The sequence below is a fragment of the Danio aesculapii genome, chromosome 19 (assembly GCF_903798145.1).
Source record: "Danio aesculapii chromosome 19, fDanAes4.1, whole genome shotgun sequence".
Lineage (NCBI taxonomy): Eukaryota > Metazoa > Chordata > Actinopteri > Cypriniformes > Danionidae > Danio > Danio aesculapii.
In genome coordinates this window covers 7,546,651-7,567,345 of record NC_079453.1, presented here as the reverse complement: position 1 = coordinate 7,567,345, position 20,695 = coordinate 7,546,651, and the positions used below count along the sequence as shown (strand labels likewise).

The following is a 20,695-nucleotide window of genomic DNA, read 5'->3' as shown; positions in this document are numbered from 1 at the left end:
GATTTGATGTATAATCTCGGTGCATTATCTCAGCCTGCCTGAAGCCTTATGTAAAGTATATTTTGTATTCTGATGTTAAACATATTCGCAAATATAGTTGTTGTTGTCCTCCATGGTTCATTGCCGAAGACGATATTCATGCTGCTGGTCAGATTGTGTCTGCTGTAATCCTTTTGCCCTCCAGGCTAAACTCTGGCTTCTTTTCCTCTCCAGGCTAAACTCTGGCTTCTTTTCCTATTTAAAAACAGTCCCCTTTTTTATAAGAACGCTTTATGAAGCATTGGATGGTGGACAGAGCGCTGTAATTCAGACCACATTTGTTTAATTTACTCAATCTGAAGAATTTAATTCGTGATTAGGGCACTTGATGTACTTTAGGTCGTTTTATTTTTTAGTTTCATTTGAAAGAACATTAGCTCTGCTTTCTGTATCCTTAAAAATGGACTGTCTGGCAGCCGAAAAAAGGCTTGGAAATTGCTATTTGGCTAATTGAAGATGCACATCAGACTGGAATAATTGCAGATTTTTGAAAGTCAAAGCATCTGTATTGAATTGCGCTTTATTTTGTAGGGATAATTTACACTTTTAACCCTAAGAATGACCGGTTTGTCAGATAAAGAGGAGCTGGAGTCAGAGATTCAAATAAATAAATCAAGTTTACTCAAGATAGTTTGCAGATTCATCAGCAGAAGCCAGCTTCAACACTCGCAATGAGTTCCCAGGCTGCTCTGCTTACAACCACAAATCAACATCAATTATACTCTCACATAATGTCTTTAACTGCAACATACATATAGGTGTTCTAATCTGATTGGTTAAAGCACAGATAGACTAGGAAAATTTCCACATGGGTGCGTGCGTACAAAACTGAATAATATCCCAAGTATATAAACGTCAGACATCCACTAGATGAGGGTTCTCCAATCTTGTTTCTGGAGGTCCGATGCCCTGCAGGATTTAGCTCAAACTTGCCTCAACACACCTGCCTGGGTGTTTCAAGTATACCTAGTAAGACCTTGATTAGCTTGTTCAGGTGTGTTTGATTAGGGTTGGAGCTAAAATCTGCAGGACACCGGACCTCCAGGAACAAGTTTGGTGATCCTTGCACTAGACTGTTTAGAGCTGACTCCAGACCTGTGAAACGAATCCACAATCAAATAGAACACACACACTTATGGACAATCTGTTTCTTACCCAAGGCTGAGTGTACTCTCAGCCGTCTTTATCAAAACTGTCTAAAAACCGGTATAATCTACATTATAAGCAAGCAGAACCAACAGCACACTGCTTTAATGTGTACGGCAAGAGTTCTGCTGCATGGTTAATCGATCGCGAATGTTTGGTTATCTTGGGCAGATACAAAACAGTGTAAACGGATGATGAAAATAATAAGTACAGTAACAAATAAAGTGTCACCAAATATATGTGGTGCAGTACATTCTTTCTTTTATTGAGAAAATAAAATATACATCTGTATTGGGATGCCAATGATTAATTCATGATTGATAATCCAGTAAACAGTGAATGAGAATTCGTGAGTTAGAAATACTTAAAGATAATTAAGCAAGTGGCTTGCATGCAAAACATGCATCATTTGTGAAAAATCAAGCATGCATGAATTCATAAAAATTCTCAATTACTATGCTTGGACCGGCCAAACGTTTCTGTTTAAGGCTACTTTTTTTCACTGTCTGGACAGTAAATGAATTGGTATAGTATCTAACTCGACTGGTACATTTAGCTTGTGAACATCATCACCAACTATTTGCTGAGATTGACACACACATGCCCCATTTGCCAGAGTGTACATCTGAGATGGTGCTATTCAGACGTAATTTTTTTATGTCATTATTTTTAAACAATTAACTCTTTCACCCGTACAGTCACAGTTGATTCGTCTTGGCTGGTCATTGGAGAATGCACGTTATCAACAGCTAAAATTAAAATCTGAATGAGCGGTGCTTGTCATAAATCACAATTTATTAATGTTTTCAAACAAATATCATTTATTTTAGGTTTCAGACATTCAAATACACATAACTACTAGCAAAACATAACATTATGGTTCGTAAAATACACACTGATATCTATGGAGATGACAATAATTCTTATTTTTAAATATAACTGGACGATTTGCTTTATTCACATAGGATACACACTGTTTATGTTACTAGAACGTTTTCTCTGTTCCTCTCCCTGTTAAACAGGCACTTCATTTCATGTATTTTAAAAGAAAAGTTTAAATAAACGGCGATTCATTCTGCTGATTAAAAAAGGGACTAAGCCGAAAAGAAAATGAATGAGTTTAAATAAACATGTTATGATCTCTCCTGCAGCGTAGACTAACAATGGCGTCGCCCATCACCAGTCAAATATCAAATAATACAATCCTTATAACCTGTTTAAAAGATTCAAAATATCAAACGTTTCAAAATATGATCAGGACGTTTGTCAATATTTGCATAAAAGGGAAAAAGAAACAAAATGCGATATATAAAGTACTGTGCAAAAGCCCTGAGCACTATACCAGCTTTGGTGGTAGACTTTTGCACAATATAAAATCAGTCAGTCTCTTTATTAAAAACAAACAGGAAATATAGAAAATATGTACTAAACAACAACAACACCTCTTCAAGCAAAAGTCTATGTTTATAAATTATAGTAATGTGGCTTCCCTTGGCACCAAGCAAATAATGTGCTGTATAATATCAGGCTTCTTTAAGCACTTTCTAGAGTTCTTCTTTTGGCGTACAGTGTCTTATCTTTCTTTTTCTGTCCAGGTGATCATATACAGCCTCTATAATATTCAGGTCTGGACCCTGTGGAGGCCATTTCATCACTATCTGTGTTTCATCAGCTGTTTTCTTTCTCCAAATCGAATTTAACTGCAATTAGCGGATCATTATCATGCTGAAATCGTTTACCACTGAAGTCCTTTTCAGAAATGACTTGCATAATGGATTAAAACTCATCTATGCTTTTTAACATTCATTATTCCATCAATTCAAACAGTATTGCTAACAATATTCATAAAAATGCATCTCAAACCAGGACAAACAACCACTCTCTCCAACATGTCTTTCCCATGTCTTAAACGATTAAACCAAAATAATTTAAACTCTAACCTAACTCCTATCCTAACACACAATACATCGACTGAAAAGTAATTTATTCACGCTGTATAGATCTCAATTTAAACAAAACTGACAAGAAAGTGTACACTTATGACTGGTTTTGTGGTAAAGGGTCACATATGTCCATTATACCATCAGTAAAACAACAGATTTAACATTGGCCTTTTGCACCGCACTGTACATAAATCATTGGAACTGCCATGTATCACGTTATAAAGTAAACGCCTGGCCACGGGAACATTTAAAGCAATGTAAAGATTATCACAATAAAAATTCATGCAGGGGTGTCTGTCAGCTGGATTATTTTGAATTTACGTGATAAATAGTTAAATGTTTCTATTGGATTATCAATCACTGACTCTTTGCAATCCTACTAGTCTTTGATTTACAGTAAAATCCTTATCTTTTGCTTGTGTTTTGAGCATTAATTTCACATTCTGTCATGCTGGTGACACATCTTGCATTATTAAAGTTAGTCAATTGATTATTATGGATTGTGGAAACCGACATGGCTAATCTGTTTACGTTTACGATTGATTTTTCTGTCTCTTAGTGCAAAGCAGCTGGTGAGGGGTGAGCCTAACGTCTCTTATATCTGCTCACGATACTATCGCGCCCCTGAGCTTATATTTGGTGCGACGGACTACACCTCCAACATTGACATCTGGTCAGCTGGATGTGTGCTGGCTGAACTGCTGCTGGGACAGCCAATCTTCCCTGGAGACAGTGGTGTCGACCAGCTAGTGGAGATCATAAAGGTAAACAGCCATGTGATAAGCTGAGGACAAAAATTAAGGAAACTGAGCCAACATTGCCAACCAAAAGAAAATAAAAAATGTTAAACATACATTTCCTGACAAAAGTCTTGTGGCCTATCCAAGTTTTAGGAACAACAAACAATGACTTGAGTTCTAGTTGATTATTTGGCATCAGAAGTGACTTATATGAAAAGCAAAGGCCTCTAGATTACATTTATTTTACCAAAATAAAAATGATCATGCCTTGATGTTTAACTATTTAATTAGGTCAGTGAGGTCTGATTTTGCTTAGACAAAGGTCTTGTCACTTAACAGAAATGATGTCCAGTATAAAATATAAAGTCATGGTGCAGTGGAAAAAGAATGAATATTGTGTCTGACTCCCATGAGCTTGGAGGACTGCATCTATACATCTCTGCAATGACTCAAATCACTGATTAATAAAGTCATCTGGAATGGCAAAGAAAGCATTCTCTCCCAGAGTTCATCAAGATACTTTGGATTCATCTTCAATGACTCCTCCTTCATCTTACTCCAGACATGCTCCATAATGTTTATGTCTGGTGACTGGGCTGGCCAATCCTGGAGCACCTTGACCTTCTTTGCTTTCAGGAACTTTGATGTGGAGGCTGAAGTATGAGGAGGAGCGCTATCCTGCTGCAGAACTTGCCCTCTCCTGTGGTTTTTAATATAATAAGCAGCACACATGTCTTGATACTTCAGGCTGTTGATGTTGCCATCCACTCTGCAGCTCTCTCGCATGCCCCCATACTGAATCTATCCATGATTTTTCCTTCACGACACTTGACTGATTTCTGTGAGAATCTTGGGTCCATGTGGGTTCCAGTAGGTCTTCTGCAGTATTTGTGATGATTGGGATGCAGTTCAACAGATGATTCATCAAAAAAATCTACTTTCTGCCCCTTTTCTAAACGATTAACTATAAGTCAAGTTATTTTTTGTTGCCCTTACAAATAGGATCAATTTTTGTCAGTTGGTTTACATGCGTACACTAAAAATTACATAATAAAAACTCACAACAACCTGAATATTTATAATACATAAACACAATTTAGAAAGTTAATCAGGTTTCAACTTTAAGTTAAACAAATTTTAACCTGATGTTTTAAGTCAGCTAAATTGATGTAAGTTAAAATGGTTCAACTTAAAAATTTAAGTAAGCAACATATTTTTTAACAGCGTATAAGTAATAAATGTTAATAAAATAATTAAATATTAATAAATTAATATAAATATTACATACTTGGCCACACAATTTTCAGCCCTGAGTGAGAAGCAGCTATCCATCATTCGAGTTTTCGAGTCATACCTGTTGAAGATAATGTCAGCGACTAAAAAGCTTTATAAATGAGTTTTATTATGCAGAAATAGGCATTTGTAGCTCCGCCCTCTTTTGAAAAGAGCACAAACTCATTTGCATTTTAAGCAACAGTTACCAAAATGGCACAATTTGGATCAAAGCCTAAAAGGTGCAATTTTAAAGTGTTATAAATAATATTTTGGGGGTATTATTATGTAACTTCACCTACACACTTTTGGGACATCAGAGATTTATTTTAAATCTTGCGAAAAGGGGCAGAAAAGGTCTCCCTTAATCAAATAAATGCAGTCTTGGTGAGCATAAAAGGTATCTTTTTAAAAATATATATTTTGTTAATATTACCCTTACTTAACCTTCAATACATGTATAGTTTATATTTGCTGTTTTTTTTTTTGGTGTAAAATAAGTTAAAAACAGTTGAAGTCAGAATTATTAGCCCCCTGAATTATTTAACGGAGAGACGTTTTTTTTTAACGCATTTCTAAGCATAATATTTTTAATAACTCATTTCTAATAACTGATTTTTTTATCTTTTCCATGATGACGTTAATATTTGACTAGATATTTTTAAGACACTTCTATACAGCTTAAAGTGACATTTAAAGGCTTAACTAGGTTAATTAGGTTAACTAGGCAGGTTAGGGTAATTAGGCAAGTTATTGTATAATGATGGTTTGTTCTGTGGACAGTCGGGGGGAAAAATAGCTTAAAGGGGCTAATAATGTTGGCCTTAAAATGGTTCATAAAAAATAAAAACTGCATTTATTCTCGCCTAAATAAAACAAATAAGACTTTCTCCAGAAGAAAAAATATTATCAGACATACTGTGAAAATTTCCTTGCTCTGTTAAACATCATTTGGGAAATATTTAAAAAAGAAACAAAATTCAAAGGGTGGCTAATAATTCTGACTTTAACTGTATATTATATATATAAATAATTTGTTTTTGAATATCTGTCAATTATTCTTTTTATTTTTACTTTTATTGTTGTAATTTGCATTATTATTAATAATAATATTATTTAACAACCTCCTGTATTCTTGTATCTTGATTATTACATCTATTACATAAAATAATAGTATATAAAATAATATAAATGTATAACATAATAAAAGTTTGATTGGAAAAAAACATGAATTTTATCTACTCCAAAACACAGCAGCATAGTGTATAATTCCAACTTTGCATTCTTCACTGTTCACTGTTGTTTCTGTGATTCTGCTCAGGTACTTGGAACCCCCACAAGAGAACAGATCCGTGAAATGAACCCAAACTACACAGAGTTCAAGTTCCCACAGATCAAAGCTCATCCATGGACCAAGGTGAAATCTCACACCCCCTATCTGACTCACATCTGCAGCCAAAAGCCATGAGGTTTCTGTTAGTGGTGATGCAAAACTGCCTTATAAATATTCTCAAGTAACCACTTCTGACAGCTTTTGGCAAGTTTACTGTTTGTCCTTGTCAAGAACTGTCTTCTTTGACAGGAAACAAGCATCTGACTGACTGACATCTGAAAAGATTTATTACTGCATTTTCTAATATTGACTTTGTGTTTTTCAGGTTCACTTAAAGTGATTTTATTTAGGCCTCATATTTTAAGTACACGTGATTATTATTTTTGCTATATGTATGTATGTATGTATGTATGCATGCATGCTCATTTGTTTTTATTATTAATTTAGTTATTTAAATTTATTTATTTATATTTATTTAATTTATTTATATTTATTGATTAATAATAATATTTAATAATTATTTTTGTTATTATTTTTTATTAGTATTTATTTTATTGATTTATATTTATTTAGTATTAATAATAATAATAATAATAATAATATTCAATTATTATTTTTATTGTTATTTATTTCTATTCATTTAATTAATTTATATTAATTAATTAATAATAATATTATATTTAATTGTTTTTTTTATTATTTATGTTTATTTAATTGTTTTTTATTAAGTAATAATAATATTTAATTCTTATTTTTATTATTATTTATTTATATTCATTTAATAGATTTATATTTATTTATTTAATAATAATAATAATAATATTTAGTATTTATTTATTTATTTTTAATTGATTATATTTACTAGTTAATAATATTATATTTAATTATTATTTTTTGTTATTTAATTGATTTATATTTGTTAAGTAATAATAATATTACATTATTATTTTTAGTATTTACTTATATTTATTTAATTGTATTATATTTATTAATAATAACAACAATTATTATTTATTATTGTTATTTAATTTTTTTCTATTGTCAATACGGTTAAATTGACAGAATGTGTCATTGTATGAGGGGAAATAGTGTTTAATATTAAGTGTTATAAAATTGTTAGAAAAATTATCTAATAATCTATATAATAAGTGTAAAATTTTTGTATAGTATTTGTAAATTTTTAGTTTAGCTATCAGTAGCCTATTAAAAAAACATTTATTTTAACATTTATTAAATACAGTTTTTATTTTTTATTTTATTTATTATATTAAATGCATTGAACTATTTTTACACTAATGCAACTTCTTTTTTTTCCTCCTTTATCAATAATATTTTGACCTGGTGTGACTTAAAGTACGGTGACAAAAAATATAGTACCTACAGTAAGAAACTTGTACTTCGAATTTTCCCTAATGGATTGAATGAAAACCTGCCTGTTAAATAGTGTAGAGTCTATAATATCACATTGAATAATTTTTTTCTGTGCAAATGCTGCAAAAAAATTCTGTTTAAACACAGTTTATTATTTAACACTCCTTTAATGCAGAATTGTTTTTTTCCAACACATTATTAAACATAATAGTTTCAATAACAAATTCTAATAACTAATTTATTTTGTCTTTCTATGATGACAGTACATTATACTTTACTAGTTATTTTGCAAGATACTAGTATTCAACTTAAAGTGACATTTAAAGGTTTAACTAGCTTATTATGTTAACTAGGAAAGTTAGGATAATTAGGCAAAGTATTGGTCAACAGTATTTTTTTTTCTGTAGCCAATCAAAAACATAAATTCTTAAAGGGGCTAATAATATTGACCTTTAAATGATTAAAACTTATTTTATTCCAGTTAAACAAACAAAAAAAAATACTTTCTCCAGAAGAAAACATATTATAGGAAATACTGTCTAAAATCTCCTTGCTCTGTTAAATGTTACTTGGAAAATATAAAAAAATAACAATAATTTATCAGGATGGTGAATACATTTGCCTTAATTTACACTACGTATATTATCAAGTTCATTTTTAGTGAATGGCTAATTCAGTGAGTCATTTTTTTTTAATCTCTCATGTTGTTTTCTCTCATATCTCTTTTCTGCAGGTGTTTAAACCCAGAACTCCTCCTGAGGCGATCGCGCTGTGCTCTCGGCTGTTAGAGTATACGCCAGTAACACGGCTGTCTCCGCTTCAGGCTTGCGCTCATGCCTTCTTTGACGAGTTGCGCCAACCTGGCACCCGTTTGCCCAGCGGCCGAGAGCTGCCTCCGCTTTTCAACTTCACCACAACAGGTGAGTTTCCCTTCATGCACATCCTCAAAAAAACCCCAAAAAAAGCATCTCACTGATTGAATGCCGATATCATCCATCTCAACACAACAGGTTTCCACAGAATGAGTAAAAGTTTTAGCCTAATGTTGCAGAGAAAATGATCTTTATCACTGTATTTAGCAACTTTAGAAACCTCTCCCCGGTGTTCTCCCTTATTAAAACTAACCTAAACTTTTTACTTTAAACTGCCAAGCATTTTGTTTATTGCTAAGCATTTTTTTGCCCTGATTAAATATAGGGGCAGCACGGTAGCTCAGTGGTTAGCACTGTCGCCTCACAGCAAGAAGGTCACTGGTTCAAGTCCTGGGTGGGTCAGTTGGCATTTCTGTGTGGAGATTGCATGTTCTCCCCGTGTTGGCGTGGTGTTCTTCTGGGTGCTCCTTTTTCCCCCACAGTCCAAAGACATGCGCTGTAGGTGAATGGATTAAGCTAAATTGGCTATAGTGTATGTTTGAATGAGGGTGTGGGTGTTTCCCAGCACTGGGTTGCAGCTGGAAGGGCATTCGCTGCGTAAAACATGTGCTGCATAAGTGGGCGGATTATTCTACTGTGGCGACCCCTAATAAAATAAAGGGACTAAGCTGAAGAAAAATGAATAAATGCTAAAATATAGGATAATTAACGCCAAGGCAACGCAGTGGCGCAGTAGGTAGTGCTGTCGCCTCACAGCAAGAAGGTCGCTGGTTCGAGCCTCGGCTGGGTCAGTTGGTGTTTCTGTGTGAAGTTTGCATGTTCTCCCTGCGTTCGCGTGGGTTTCCTCCGGGTGCTCCGGTTTCCCCCCACAGTCCAAAGACATGCGCTACAGTTGAATTGGGTAGGCTAAATTGTCCGTAGTGGATATGTGTGTGAATAAGTGTGTATGTGTTTCCCAGTGATGCTGGAAGGGCATTCGCTGCCTAAAACGAATGCTGGATTAGTTGGCGGTTCATTCCGCTGTGGCGACCCCAGATTAATTGAGGGACTAAGCCGAAAAGAAAATGAATGAATGAGTATAATTAACGCCAGTCTACAAATGTTAGCCATTCACAACAGAGGGTATTTACTCACAACGCTGTTCAAATGTTTGAGGTCTATATGATTTTTTTTTTAGAAAAAGCTTTATTTAATTAAATAAAAAAATAAAGTGAATAAAATGACAGTCAAGACATTTAAAAAAATATATAATTTGTTTAAATTAAGTTTTTTACTCAGCAAATACCCTTTAAAGAGAACCTATTATGCCAAAATCACTATTATAAGGGGTTTAAACACAGTTGTGTGGCAACAGTCTTCAGCTTCTAGTAAAAGCGGTCAGCTGAAACGCTTTAATTGACATTCTCCCTTTGTACATATCGTCAGTGGGGGAAAACCCCGCCCCTTAGTGACTATCTTTCCCTCATTAGCATAGGACATTAGTCTTGTTTTTGAATCTGCCACTATACTGACACACAGGCATTTGCAGCTCCGCCCTCTTTTAAAAAAGAGCACAAATCTCATTTGAATTTAAAGCGACAGTCAAAATGGCACAATTACTGTGCGTTCACACCGAAAACGGTGAGAGCGTCCAAGGTCGCTCTGGCTGCCCTGGCGCCAACGCTGTCTGCCTTCAGCTCTGGTGGCAAGAGCTGCAAACATCGCTACATTGATCTCGCATTTAAAGGGGTCGTTGCAGCATATCAGTTCCACTCCTGCATAAACATGAAAATGTTGCGCAGTTCTTATTAAATTCATTTAACAATGGAAGATCAAGTTGCATGTGGTGTGGCTTTGCTCCACTTATCCAGTATGTCCATATGTCTGAAATATCTTGAAGCAGCATTACTGTTTTGTCGCATGAGATTCCCATGTTTTTAAAGATAAATATATAACATTAATGCACATCAGTAACTCGCCAGTAACATATTTAATGCATGTTCCTGTAAGAAAACATTGTCAATAATTGGAAATCCGGTGACAGCACTAATCAAACCCTTGGGAACAATTGTGGTCAGAACCAAAGTTCACAGGTCTGTGTTCTCTGAACTCCTCTCCAGCGGTGGACCTTATTCTAATTGCTTGCCGCCGAACCGCGTCATAGCTCATTACCATAAAGTTGACTTGATTTCAACTCTCCTCGACGCCCACACCGGCGAAGATGCGCCTCTCTCATTGAAAATGAATGACTACTTTGAAGCTCTCGCCACTTTCGGTGTGAACGTACGGTTAGGATCAAAGCCTAAAAGGGGCAATTTCAAACAGTTATAAAATTATTTAAAATTTGTGGGGTATTTTGAGGTGAAACTTCACATACACCCTCTAGGGACATCAGAGACTTATTTGACATCTTGTAAAAAGGGGGATAAAAGAGGTCCCCTTCAAAGTGCTAAAAAAATGAGAGTGATGAAGTTTATTCTATATGTTTATTTAAAAAAATAAATTTATTCAGTAAGGGCATGTAAAGGTGTAGTATATAAGACTGACACCTAGTGATTGAACTAGGTATTGCATTCCTGGATCAAAACACACAAGCGCAGGTTGCCAGATTGACGTCCAACAGGAGCAAGCCATTGAGCCTAAACACTGATTTAAGGCTGACTTAAATCATTTTCTAAATAAAAGCAGCGGCACGCGATTAGAAGGAATATTTTCATATCGAAAGAATTTAATATGACCAATACCTGGGATTTATATTTTAGAAATGATTATGATCACCTTAGGTACTCCTCATGTGCTTGATTCAGTGTTAAATGCTAATAACGTGAGTTTGAATGCCATTTACATGATATTTATTGCCATACTACTGAAAGCAGCAGCAGATAGTTCACCTCAGATCTTCAAAATAAAACAAACTCTGAAATTGAACTCTAGAACTGTGACTCAGTGCAAGCCAACACATATCAGTGATTCAGCATGTACTTTTAATGATGTCAAAGAGGTTTAATATGTATTTATTAGATTATAAACCTCACCATTTTGTTGGAGTGCACTATTCTGTGCTTTTGAATGGCTAAATTAAAATTTCTGTCGTGTTTCTGCTTGTGTAAACAGCCAAATTGATTATCACTGCAAATTTCATCACGTATTGTGTTGTTAGGACACAGGGTTACAATATAACCTGCTCAACTAATGTTTGCATTCGTAATATTTCTATTATTTATTAATTGATAACCACCTCATTTGGAACTCTGAATCTGGGTCTCATTTCGGACTCTGCTACTGTCCACCGGAGGTCGCATTTTGGTCACAGACACACACTTTGAGAGCCTTTCTGAATAAATGAATGAAATGCGCTGTTTTCCACAAAGGCAACCTGGGGTGCTGAAATATAATTGGCTGAAGTGGCATTGGATGGGTCAAAAGAACCAAAAAAAGACAGACGTTCCTGCACGTAACACCCATTTTCGAAGCAGAATATCTGACTTCAGCAATGTTTTTCAGATAAACAAGTATGTTCACTTAGCATGTTTCTTAAATGTCTGCAAACTTATTATGGTGTTTTATTCTTTAGAAGAGTTAAAAACTTACAGTACCTTTAAAAAGATCAGAAATGACAGTGACGACATTTTAAAAAGGCATTTAAAAATATATCTTTGGAAATAATTGCTTTTATGTTAAATGACTCTCATTTAATACTGAAAATTGTTTCAAAAACAAATGTTATGAATCACTTTTAAACACTGATGAAAAATAAGATGATAGTAAGAAATGTTGATCTCGGTATAACTGTTTCAATGTATTTGCATTCAGATAATAATTTTCTTTCAAAAGCTTTATAACCATGCTAGTGATCCCAAACTTCCTACTGGTAGTTTATTTAAATACAAACTAGCATGGGTTTTCTTTTGTAATTTAGGCCCCATCTTGTTACTATGCACTTTTCAAATCACATCTGTAGCAAAAGGGAGAAACTGAAGAGATGTATCAGTAAATAATTTATTTTAGTCCGTTCCTCATACAACATTACATGAGTTCAGAGACATTTGGACGACTTTATAATAACTTAATGAGGCCTTTTATGTGCTTTTTGAAGCTTGATTCCCGATAATAATTAATTGCACGGACAAGAGGAGTCAGTACAAATCTTTCTTTTGATCCACATAAGAAGTGAAGAAATACCGATTTAGAAAGATGTGAATGTGCGTAAATTATGGCAGAATTTTAATTTATGGATGAACCATTCCTTTAATTCTGTGGGTTAGAGAGCAGGCTGTGAATGATCATGTACAACTAAATTACAACTACGTTTGATGCAATAAACCTTGACAAACACTACAGCCACGCTTAAGAGGAGGCTGGCAGCTTTTTGTTATTGCTCAGTGATATTCAGTCATATTTTATTTAATGCATTTAGTTTTTTTTAACCAGCCCAGGGATAGCGTGTGAATCTGAGCATTTGATATTTTTGCTCAGTTGTTTGTTCCACTTGGAGATCTGTCAACAGAGTGTGTTTCTCTTTATTTCAGAGCTGATGATTCAGCCGCAGCTCAATTCCACTCTCATTCCACCGCATGCCCGCGCACAAACCGTAGCATCATCCAACGGTAAAGCTGTTATTCTTCTCACTGACAACATTAAATCATAAGTGACCTCATTCACTTAATGTTAATAAACTCTTCTTGTCGTGTTCGTGTGCACAATTCACCAGTGCATTTAGTAACACTTTATGGTTGGTTAACGTTTAACTACATTAGCTAAAAATAATTATTAGCTTATTATATGCACCGATATGGTTTTTTGGGCCGATACCGATAACCGATATTCTTTAGGTTTGGAGGCCGATAACCAATATATTAGCCGATAAATATTTTAAAATGTTATCTTTTTGTACTAGGGGTGTCAACATTAATTGTTTCTTCGTTGCACCGCGATGCAGACGCAGACAATTCAGTATCAGTAATAATCATAACCGATTATTGTGTACTGATGTCATTTATGTCATATGCGCTATGTCTCCGTAGCTTACTATGGCGAGGGAGGTGAGCGCGAGTATTTACAACGCTCCGACTATTTAAAAACTCAGAAACTGTGCACAATTTCACCGCGTGTGTGTTTGCTGGGCAGTCGTTCACTGACACCGCAGAAGCCCCTATTTCACTGCGATTGAGAGAATGAAAGTAAACTCCATTTCTCTCTCTCTCACTGGGGCCCATTTGACCTGCTGGGCGTGACTTTTCCTCTCCTCGGCTGTTAAAGCGATACTTCTGGATACAGACACAAGCGCGTGAGTTTTCTCCACTGCGTATATCATGGATCAGCTGTGATCGTCGCTGCAATGTTGCCAGATGTAGCTGACTGATTCTAGCCCAAAAACTATCCAAAATCTGCTGAAATGCCTATCCAAAACTGCCCAATCTGGCAGCACTGCGTCGCTGCAGTTTATCAGTGTCACTCATCGGTGAACAGCGCCTGTGACGTAAAATATAAAATTGTGTATGGAAAGCATTGTCAATGCACCGAGATATCGAATTGAACCAAATTGATGGCATGATAATCGTAACCGAACCGTGAGACCAGTGTAGATTCACACCTCCATTTTGTACAGTGAGCAAATTTTTTTATTTAAAAAACTTAAAATAGCACACTCAAAGCAAAATAAAAGCAATAATTTAAAAACTGCAAAGTGATTATAAAGTCCTATATTCATGATTTCAATAAATCAGCATGCCAAAAATAAATTATTTTCTTTTCTACGCATAGCAAATTAACATGCAACTTGACTGTTGCATAAAAGTAATAGGTTAAGTGACAAAACTGGATTTAATCAACAATAAATATATATATTTTAAATAAAATGAAAACGAAAATGAAAGAACTATGAACTGAAACCAGCTCAAATGTTCTCGACTAAAAAGTGTTACAGTAATGTAAAATTGTTAGTCATTTGACACTTTTATTACCGCACTCATACAAGATTCTCTCGTGCTTACAAGGCAAGCAGTTCTGTATAATTACGTAATTTGTCGGCTTAAAGATATCGGCCTAATTTTCAAACCAGACCGATAACGATAACATTAAAAGTAGCATTTCTCGGCCGATATTGGTATGGCTGCCGATATATCGTGCATCCATGTCTTATGTAATGTCTGACTTGATTAGAGCCACTTAATACCTTTATTACAGTAATGTTTTTAGGGAATCTGTAGTTTAAATTTTTACTTTAAGAATGCCATATCATGAAAATCTGTATTCACATCGGCATTGGTAAATAACTATTCTAGTACATGGAGCTTCAAGCACCATTGTTTCCTCATTCTCATATAAATACTGTGAGTGTAAAGTCCTAGTAGATTTTATAAAAAAATCTTCACTGCCTGATTGATATACGATTTTAAGTGGGTCTCAAAGTTTGCAAGAAACACAGCATTAAATTAAATTTTTCTGCGCCACATCTTTAAAATACGAAAAGTTTCTGCGCTCACCTGCTAATCCTAAAGGCGCATGCATGCCACATTTTATGCTTCAACCACTAAATGAATGCTTGTATCTATATAACTGATTATATTATTATATTATTTTATATCTAAATATTATGATTTTAATTACATTACAACATCAATGCTGTAAAAGGAACTGTATAAAATTGAATAAAATCACATTAACCATTCATTTGAAGTTTATTGGTGGGGGAAATAACACTAGCTGTGCAAAGAGCCCATCGGAACAAAACACTGACCGTTTCATTGCACATGGGATCATTAATATGCACAATCCAGATTGAGTTGGCCTTAACATTTTCTAGTAAGATTACAGCAATGATCACCATTTTTCCCCATATTTTTAATTTTATTATACTTACTTTGTATGTGGGACTCTTATTTTGAAAACGGTAGATGCAGAGTGACTAAAACCCAGCACGCATCACAAGTTTTTGCATTGTTTTCTATTTATTGCTAAGCAACATGTACACTCCAGTTTGTATTTCTCACCCAGTCATCTGTTTAGTTGCACGTCAGTATGCAAAATGCAGGATATACAGATTGTACATTTATTCAGCACCACTCCGAAGAGGTGGAAGGTCTGTTTAAATGTATCCTTTGTTAGTTTCACAATGTATATTGTGAAGTTTTCCATTCCAAATATGAGCAACTCCGAGCTTCTGATTCTAGGGGTAATTTCTGTGGTTATAAATAAGCATATAAAACCATTTGTGCTGAATTCTGGAACTTGCCTAACCCACAAATTTACTATGTGGACATCAGAGAGCATTTATTTGAATCAATGCACTACTTGACTATTTAAGTTATCGATTTGATGTTCTTCTACTATTGTCATCAATGTTGAAAACAGATGTGCTGCTTAATTTTATTTTCCCCTCAGGATACTTTGACAAATCATTTATTTTAAATAGAAATTGTTTGTAACATTATTAATGTCGTTACATCCTCTTTTGATCAGTTTAATAAGTCCAAAACAAGTAATCCTTTGTTTACAAAAAAAACAATTATAAAAACTTTGTCACCTTCCAGACAGCAGCAGCTTTCTGTTTAGCCAATCACGCTGTCAAATGCCATATTTATTGGTTCAATGTGTGTTTTGTCCTCTCTCTCTTTTCTCATCCAGATGGCTCTGATGGCTCCGTACAGCCCGGATCTGCCCTGACCAACAGCACCTGAGACTCAAAAAAACACACCACAGCATCTGAGCCACCACAACACACAAACACACTCACAACCTCACACTCTCAATACCTCATCCACAGCTTCTTGCTCCACACATTTACAGACCGAATAAGGAGTCACTGCACAAAACCCAGTGTTTGCTGACTGTTGGTCAAACATACTTTACACACACACACACACTGCCATGCACACGCAACCGCAAACAGAGTTATACCGCTAATATGTGCTTCAGATAATAGAGGCAGTCAGTCTGGAGAGAGCTCCAAGCGGCTGCGTAGAAAAGCTCACGCGCATCATAACCTGTGTTTTGGCACTCGGATATGATTGGTTATCAGTGGCTAGGGGCGGGTCCTCTAATTTTATTATTATTTTAAAATCTTAATTTATTGAAATCGTCATTTACGGTGGATGTTTCCCTTTGAACGCTTGTCTTTTTCGTTATTCTTATGCGAGGTCAAATATGTTTTGCGGGGGAACAAGCTGTCATTGTAGATGATGCATCTTGTTGTAAGTGTCAAAGAGGCGAGACTTGAACGTGGTGGTTTTATACAGTTATTTTATTGTATTTTTTAAAAACATGAGAATAATATCTTTCTTTTACCTTCTGGTAAATATATTTATTATTTTCAATCAACCAGTCTTTCTGACGGACTTTTGAGAAAGCATTAATGTAATAATTCCACTGAGCAGTTTGGGAAAACGTTCAACATTATTGTTGACCACAAAGAAGGGAAGGAATGATGTATGCAAGCCAATAGCATATTCATTTTGTTGTACCGAACTGAAGTGACTTTATATTCCTGGGCATTTAATTATCATTAGCTCTTAATGATGCTCCAGGTCTAGGCTTAATTTATGCTTGTGAGATTACAAAGTCTTCTTCCGTTCAAAGTCATTTTCAGACGACTGAAGACTCCACCACGCATCATAATTCAGTGTTTTTTTCCGTTTTAGCAATCGTTTTTATAGTACATTAAGCTATTCCTACCATTTGAAGGCCTTTGTGGTAGAACAATACTAGTTTGTGAATCTGCACACGAGTTCTTGACGTCAGATGGTCAATCATATCAATTTCTTTACTTGAGAAGATGTCTGTTAGTAATAAACTCTACTCTGAGGCCCTCGAGAGCCCTACTTCCATCTTTTCTTGTTCCTGCTATTCTGCTGTTCTTCTGTTTATGTTGTTCGGTGGGTGCTCATTCATACACCCTACCCGTATGTAAATATAGTTTGGCTGTTATGCCCTGTGTAAGATGTAAATACTTTATCACTTCTGTTTCTTTTCCGTCGATGTCTTTCTCTCCCTTCATCTCTCTTGGGCTGTCTTTTCTATGTTTACAAATAACCGTTAATGTCTGTTTTGTTGGTCCTTTACAGTATTTAATGCTTTGCACTGTAATGTTGAGGCTGAAAGTTTCAGTTTTTTGTGAAATACTGCTAAATATACACTCATCGGCCACTTTATTAGGTACACCTACTCGTTAACGCTAATTTCTAATCAGCCAATCACATGGTAGCAACTTAATGCATTTAGGCATGGTTAAGATGATCTGCTGCAATTCAAACCGAGCATCAGAATGGGGAAGAAAGGTGATTTAAGTGACTTTAAATGTGGCATGATTGTTGGTAGGGCTAGGCAATTTGGCCTAAAATCTAAATCTCGATTAATTTTACGTTTTTTACTCAATTATGATTAATGAATGATTATTTTATTGATTTTAGATTTTTTTTTTTTGCCTCTGTGTCGAGTTTCTTCACTGGTTTTTTTTTTTTCTGAATGCTACTTTAATATAAAACAAGCTAAAACTAGCTTATTTAGAGGTGGAAACTGGTGGATGTTCAACAACTTTAATCATAAGGTAAACACAAAACAAAAGTGTCCAAACGGAGCTCCTCAACGGGACTCCACACTGTAAACATGCTCCAACAGGCTCTCGGCTCTCTGTGCCACCCACGCTCGTAAACACTACCACACCGACTAATCACAGAGCTTGCGCTACATGTCGTGGGTGTGCGGCCACATGAAGGCTGCGCCAAACCATGCATGTACGCTCGACACAGAAGTATAAATATGCCTTATCAGAGTGGTATGCAGTAGGGAAAGTAATAATAAAAAAATTGGCCTGGAAAAATTTGATCAATTATAGTTCTGAATGTTTTTGATTTACTTTTCGATTAATTGTCCAGCCCTAGACCTTGTTGGTGCCAGACAGGCTGGTCTGAATATTTCAGAAACTGCTGATCTACTAGGATTTTCACGATACAACCTTCTCTAGGGTTTACAGTAAATGGTCAGAAGAAGAGAAAATATCCAGTGAGCGGCAGTTCTGTGGGTGCAAATGTCTTGTTGATGCGAGAGGAGATCTGCCAGACTGGTTCCAGCTGATAGAAAGGCAACAGTAACTCAAATAAGCACTCGTTACAACCGAGGTCTGCAGAAGAGCATCTCTGAACGCACAACACATCCAACCTTGAGGCAGATGGGCTACAGCAGCAGAAGATCACCCTGGGTGCCACTCCTGCCAGCTAAGACCAGGAAACTGAGGCTACAATTCGCACAGGCTCACCAAAATTGGACCATAGAAGATTGGAAAAACTTTGCCTGGTCTGATGAGTCTCCATTTCTGCTGCGACATTCAGATAGTCAGTTCAGAAATTGTCGTCAACAACATGAAAGCATGAATCCATCCTGCCTTGTATCAATGGTTCAGGCTGGTGGTGGTGGTGTAATGGTGTGGGGGATATTTTCTTGGCACACTTTATTGAAAATTCAACCCCATTAGTACCAATTGAGCATTAACAACGCCACAGCCTACCCGAGTATTGATGACCATCCCTTCATGGCCACAGTGTACCCATCTACTGATGGCTACTTCCAGCAGGATAATGCACCATGTCATAAAGCGTGAATCATCTCCGTCTGGTTTCTTGAACATGACAAAGAACTCCCTGTACTCAAATGGCCTCCACAGTCACCAGATCTCAATCCAATGGAGCACCTTTGGGATGTGGTGGAACGGGAGATTCCCATCATGGATGTGCAGCTGACAAATCTGCAGCAACTGCGTGATGCTATCATGTCAATATATAATAAAGGATAAAGGCAGTTCTGAAGGCAAAATGGGGTCTAACCCGGTACTAGTAATGTGTACTTAATAAAGTGGCCAGTGAGTGTATATTCATATTGCGTACTGTATGTCAGTTCATAAGCTCTGAAGTTGATTTTGGAAGCAAAACTCAAGGTTCATATCCAATAAGGTCATGCATTGTTCTCCGCTTGGCAATTTGAGCACATTTTTTATAAACGTGCACTGGAAGCCCTGCTCATATGGTCTGTTTTCATGAAATGAAACGACTGCTTGAAACACTGCAACTCTTTGTGGCGCTTCTTGCCAATCTGGCGTGGAGCCTCAAAGACACGGGAAATGTGTTTACTCTTTAATCGGACATCTGTGAATCGAGCCCAAAGCATCATGTATGTGTCGACTTTAAAAAATGTGAGTTATTTATTTTTTATATATATCTATCTATATGTGCAATTGGCTTTGAAGTTTATTTTTCTCCCCTTTAAGGCTTGTTCAATGAATGGAGAGCAGCCTGCAAAGTCTCTTCCCCTTCATTGCTCTTGTAATCCTGCCCTCCCTTTAGTCTCTGCCTTAAACCTGCCATACAAATGTGAGCTTATTTCCTTTTTTATTTTTGGTTAATTGTTGGAACTTTCTGCCTCAATGTTCTGGCCCTGGGGAATCGTGTCCTGAAACAAAGAGAGAGACGAATGGAGAGAGCTTGTCAGAATAAATTGAACTCATTTAATAAAGTGACGAAACTGACTTTTTAGAGGCAGTGATGATGTGTGTGGTGGTTTATGAGGACACAATAATGACGTTAGGGTATGACCTAGGGTACACTGCACAAAATGCTGTTTTTTTCACAATTCATCCATGTTGTCCCAACAAAAAACAATTAAGTTAACAAATTTAAGTGGATTGAACTTAAAGCGATTAGGTTGTCCCCAAAAAAGGGGTGGCTCAGTGGTTAGCACAGTCGCCTCATAGCAAGAAGGTCACTGGTTCGAGTCCTGGCTGGACCAGTTGGCATTTCTGTGTGGAATTTGCACGTTCTCCCCTTTGTTGGCGTGGGTTTCCTCCGTGTACTCCGGCTTTCCCCACAGTCCAAAGATCCGTCTGCTGTGTATGAGTGTGTATGGGTGTTTCCCAATACTGGGTTGTGGCTGGAAGGGCATCCACTGCATAAAACATATGCTGGAATAGTTGGCAGTTCATTCCTCTGTGGCAACCTCCTAAATAGAGACTAA

At 36.0% G+C, this 20,695-nt stretch overlaps 1 protein-coding gene across 2 annotated transcripts in view; it reads left to right on the top strand.

The window, feature by feature from the left end:
- Positions 1-20,210, top strand: part of gsk3aa (glycogen synthase kinase 3 alpha a) — a 29,096-nt gene extending 8,886 nt beyond the window's left edge. The window contains exons 6-10 of one of the 2 annotated variants that reach the window (XM_056479754.1): positions 3,688-3,892; positions 6,462-6,557; positions 8,578-8,764; positions 13,225-13,302; positions 16,322-20,210. In XM_056479754.1, coding sequence (XP_056335729.1) covers positions 3,688-3,892; positions 6,462-6,557; positions 8,578-8,764; positions 13,225-13,302; positions 16,322-16,374 — 619 coding nt within the window. In that variant the 3' untranslated portion in view covers positions 16,375-20,210. The remainder of the gene's footprint in view (positions 1-3,687; positions 3,893-6,461; positions 6,558-8,577; positions 8,765-13,224; positions 13,303-16,321) is intronic. The other variant, XM_056479755.1, reaches the window with a different exon arrangement.
- The last annotated feature ends 485 nt before the right edge of the window (positions 20,211-20,695 follow it).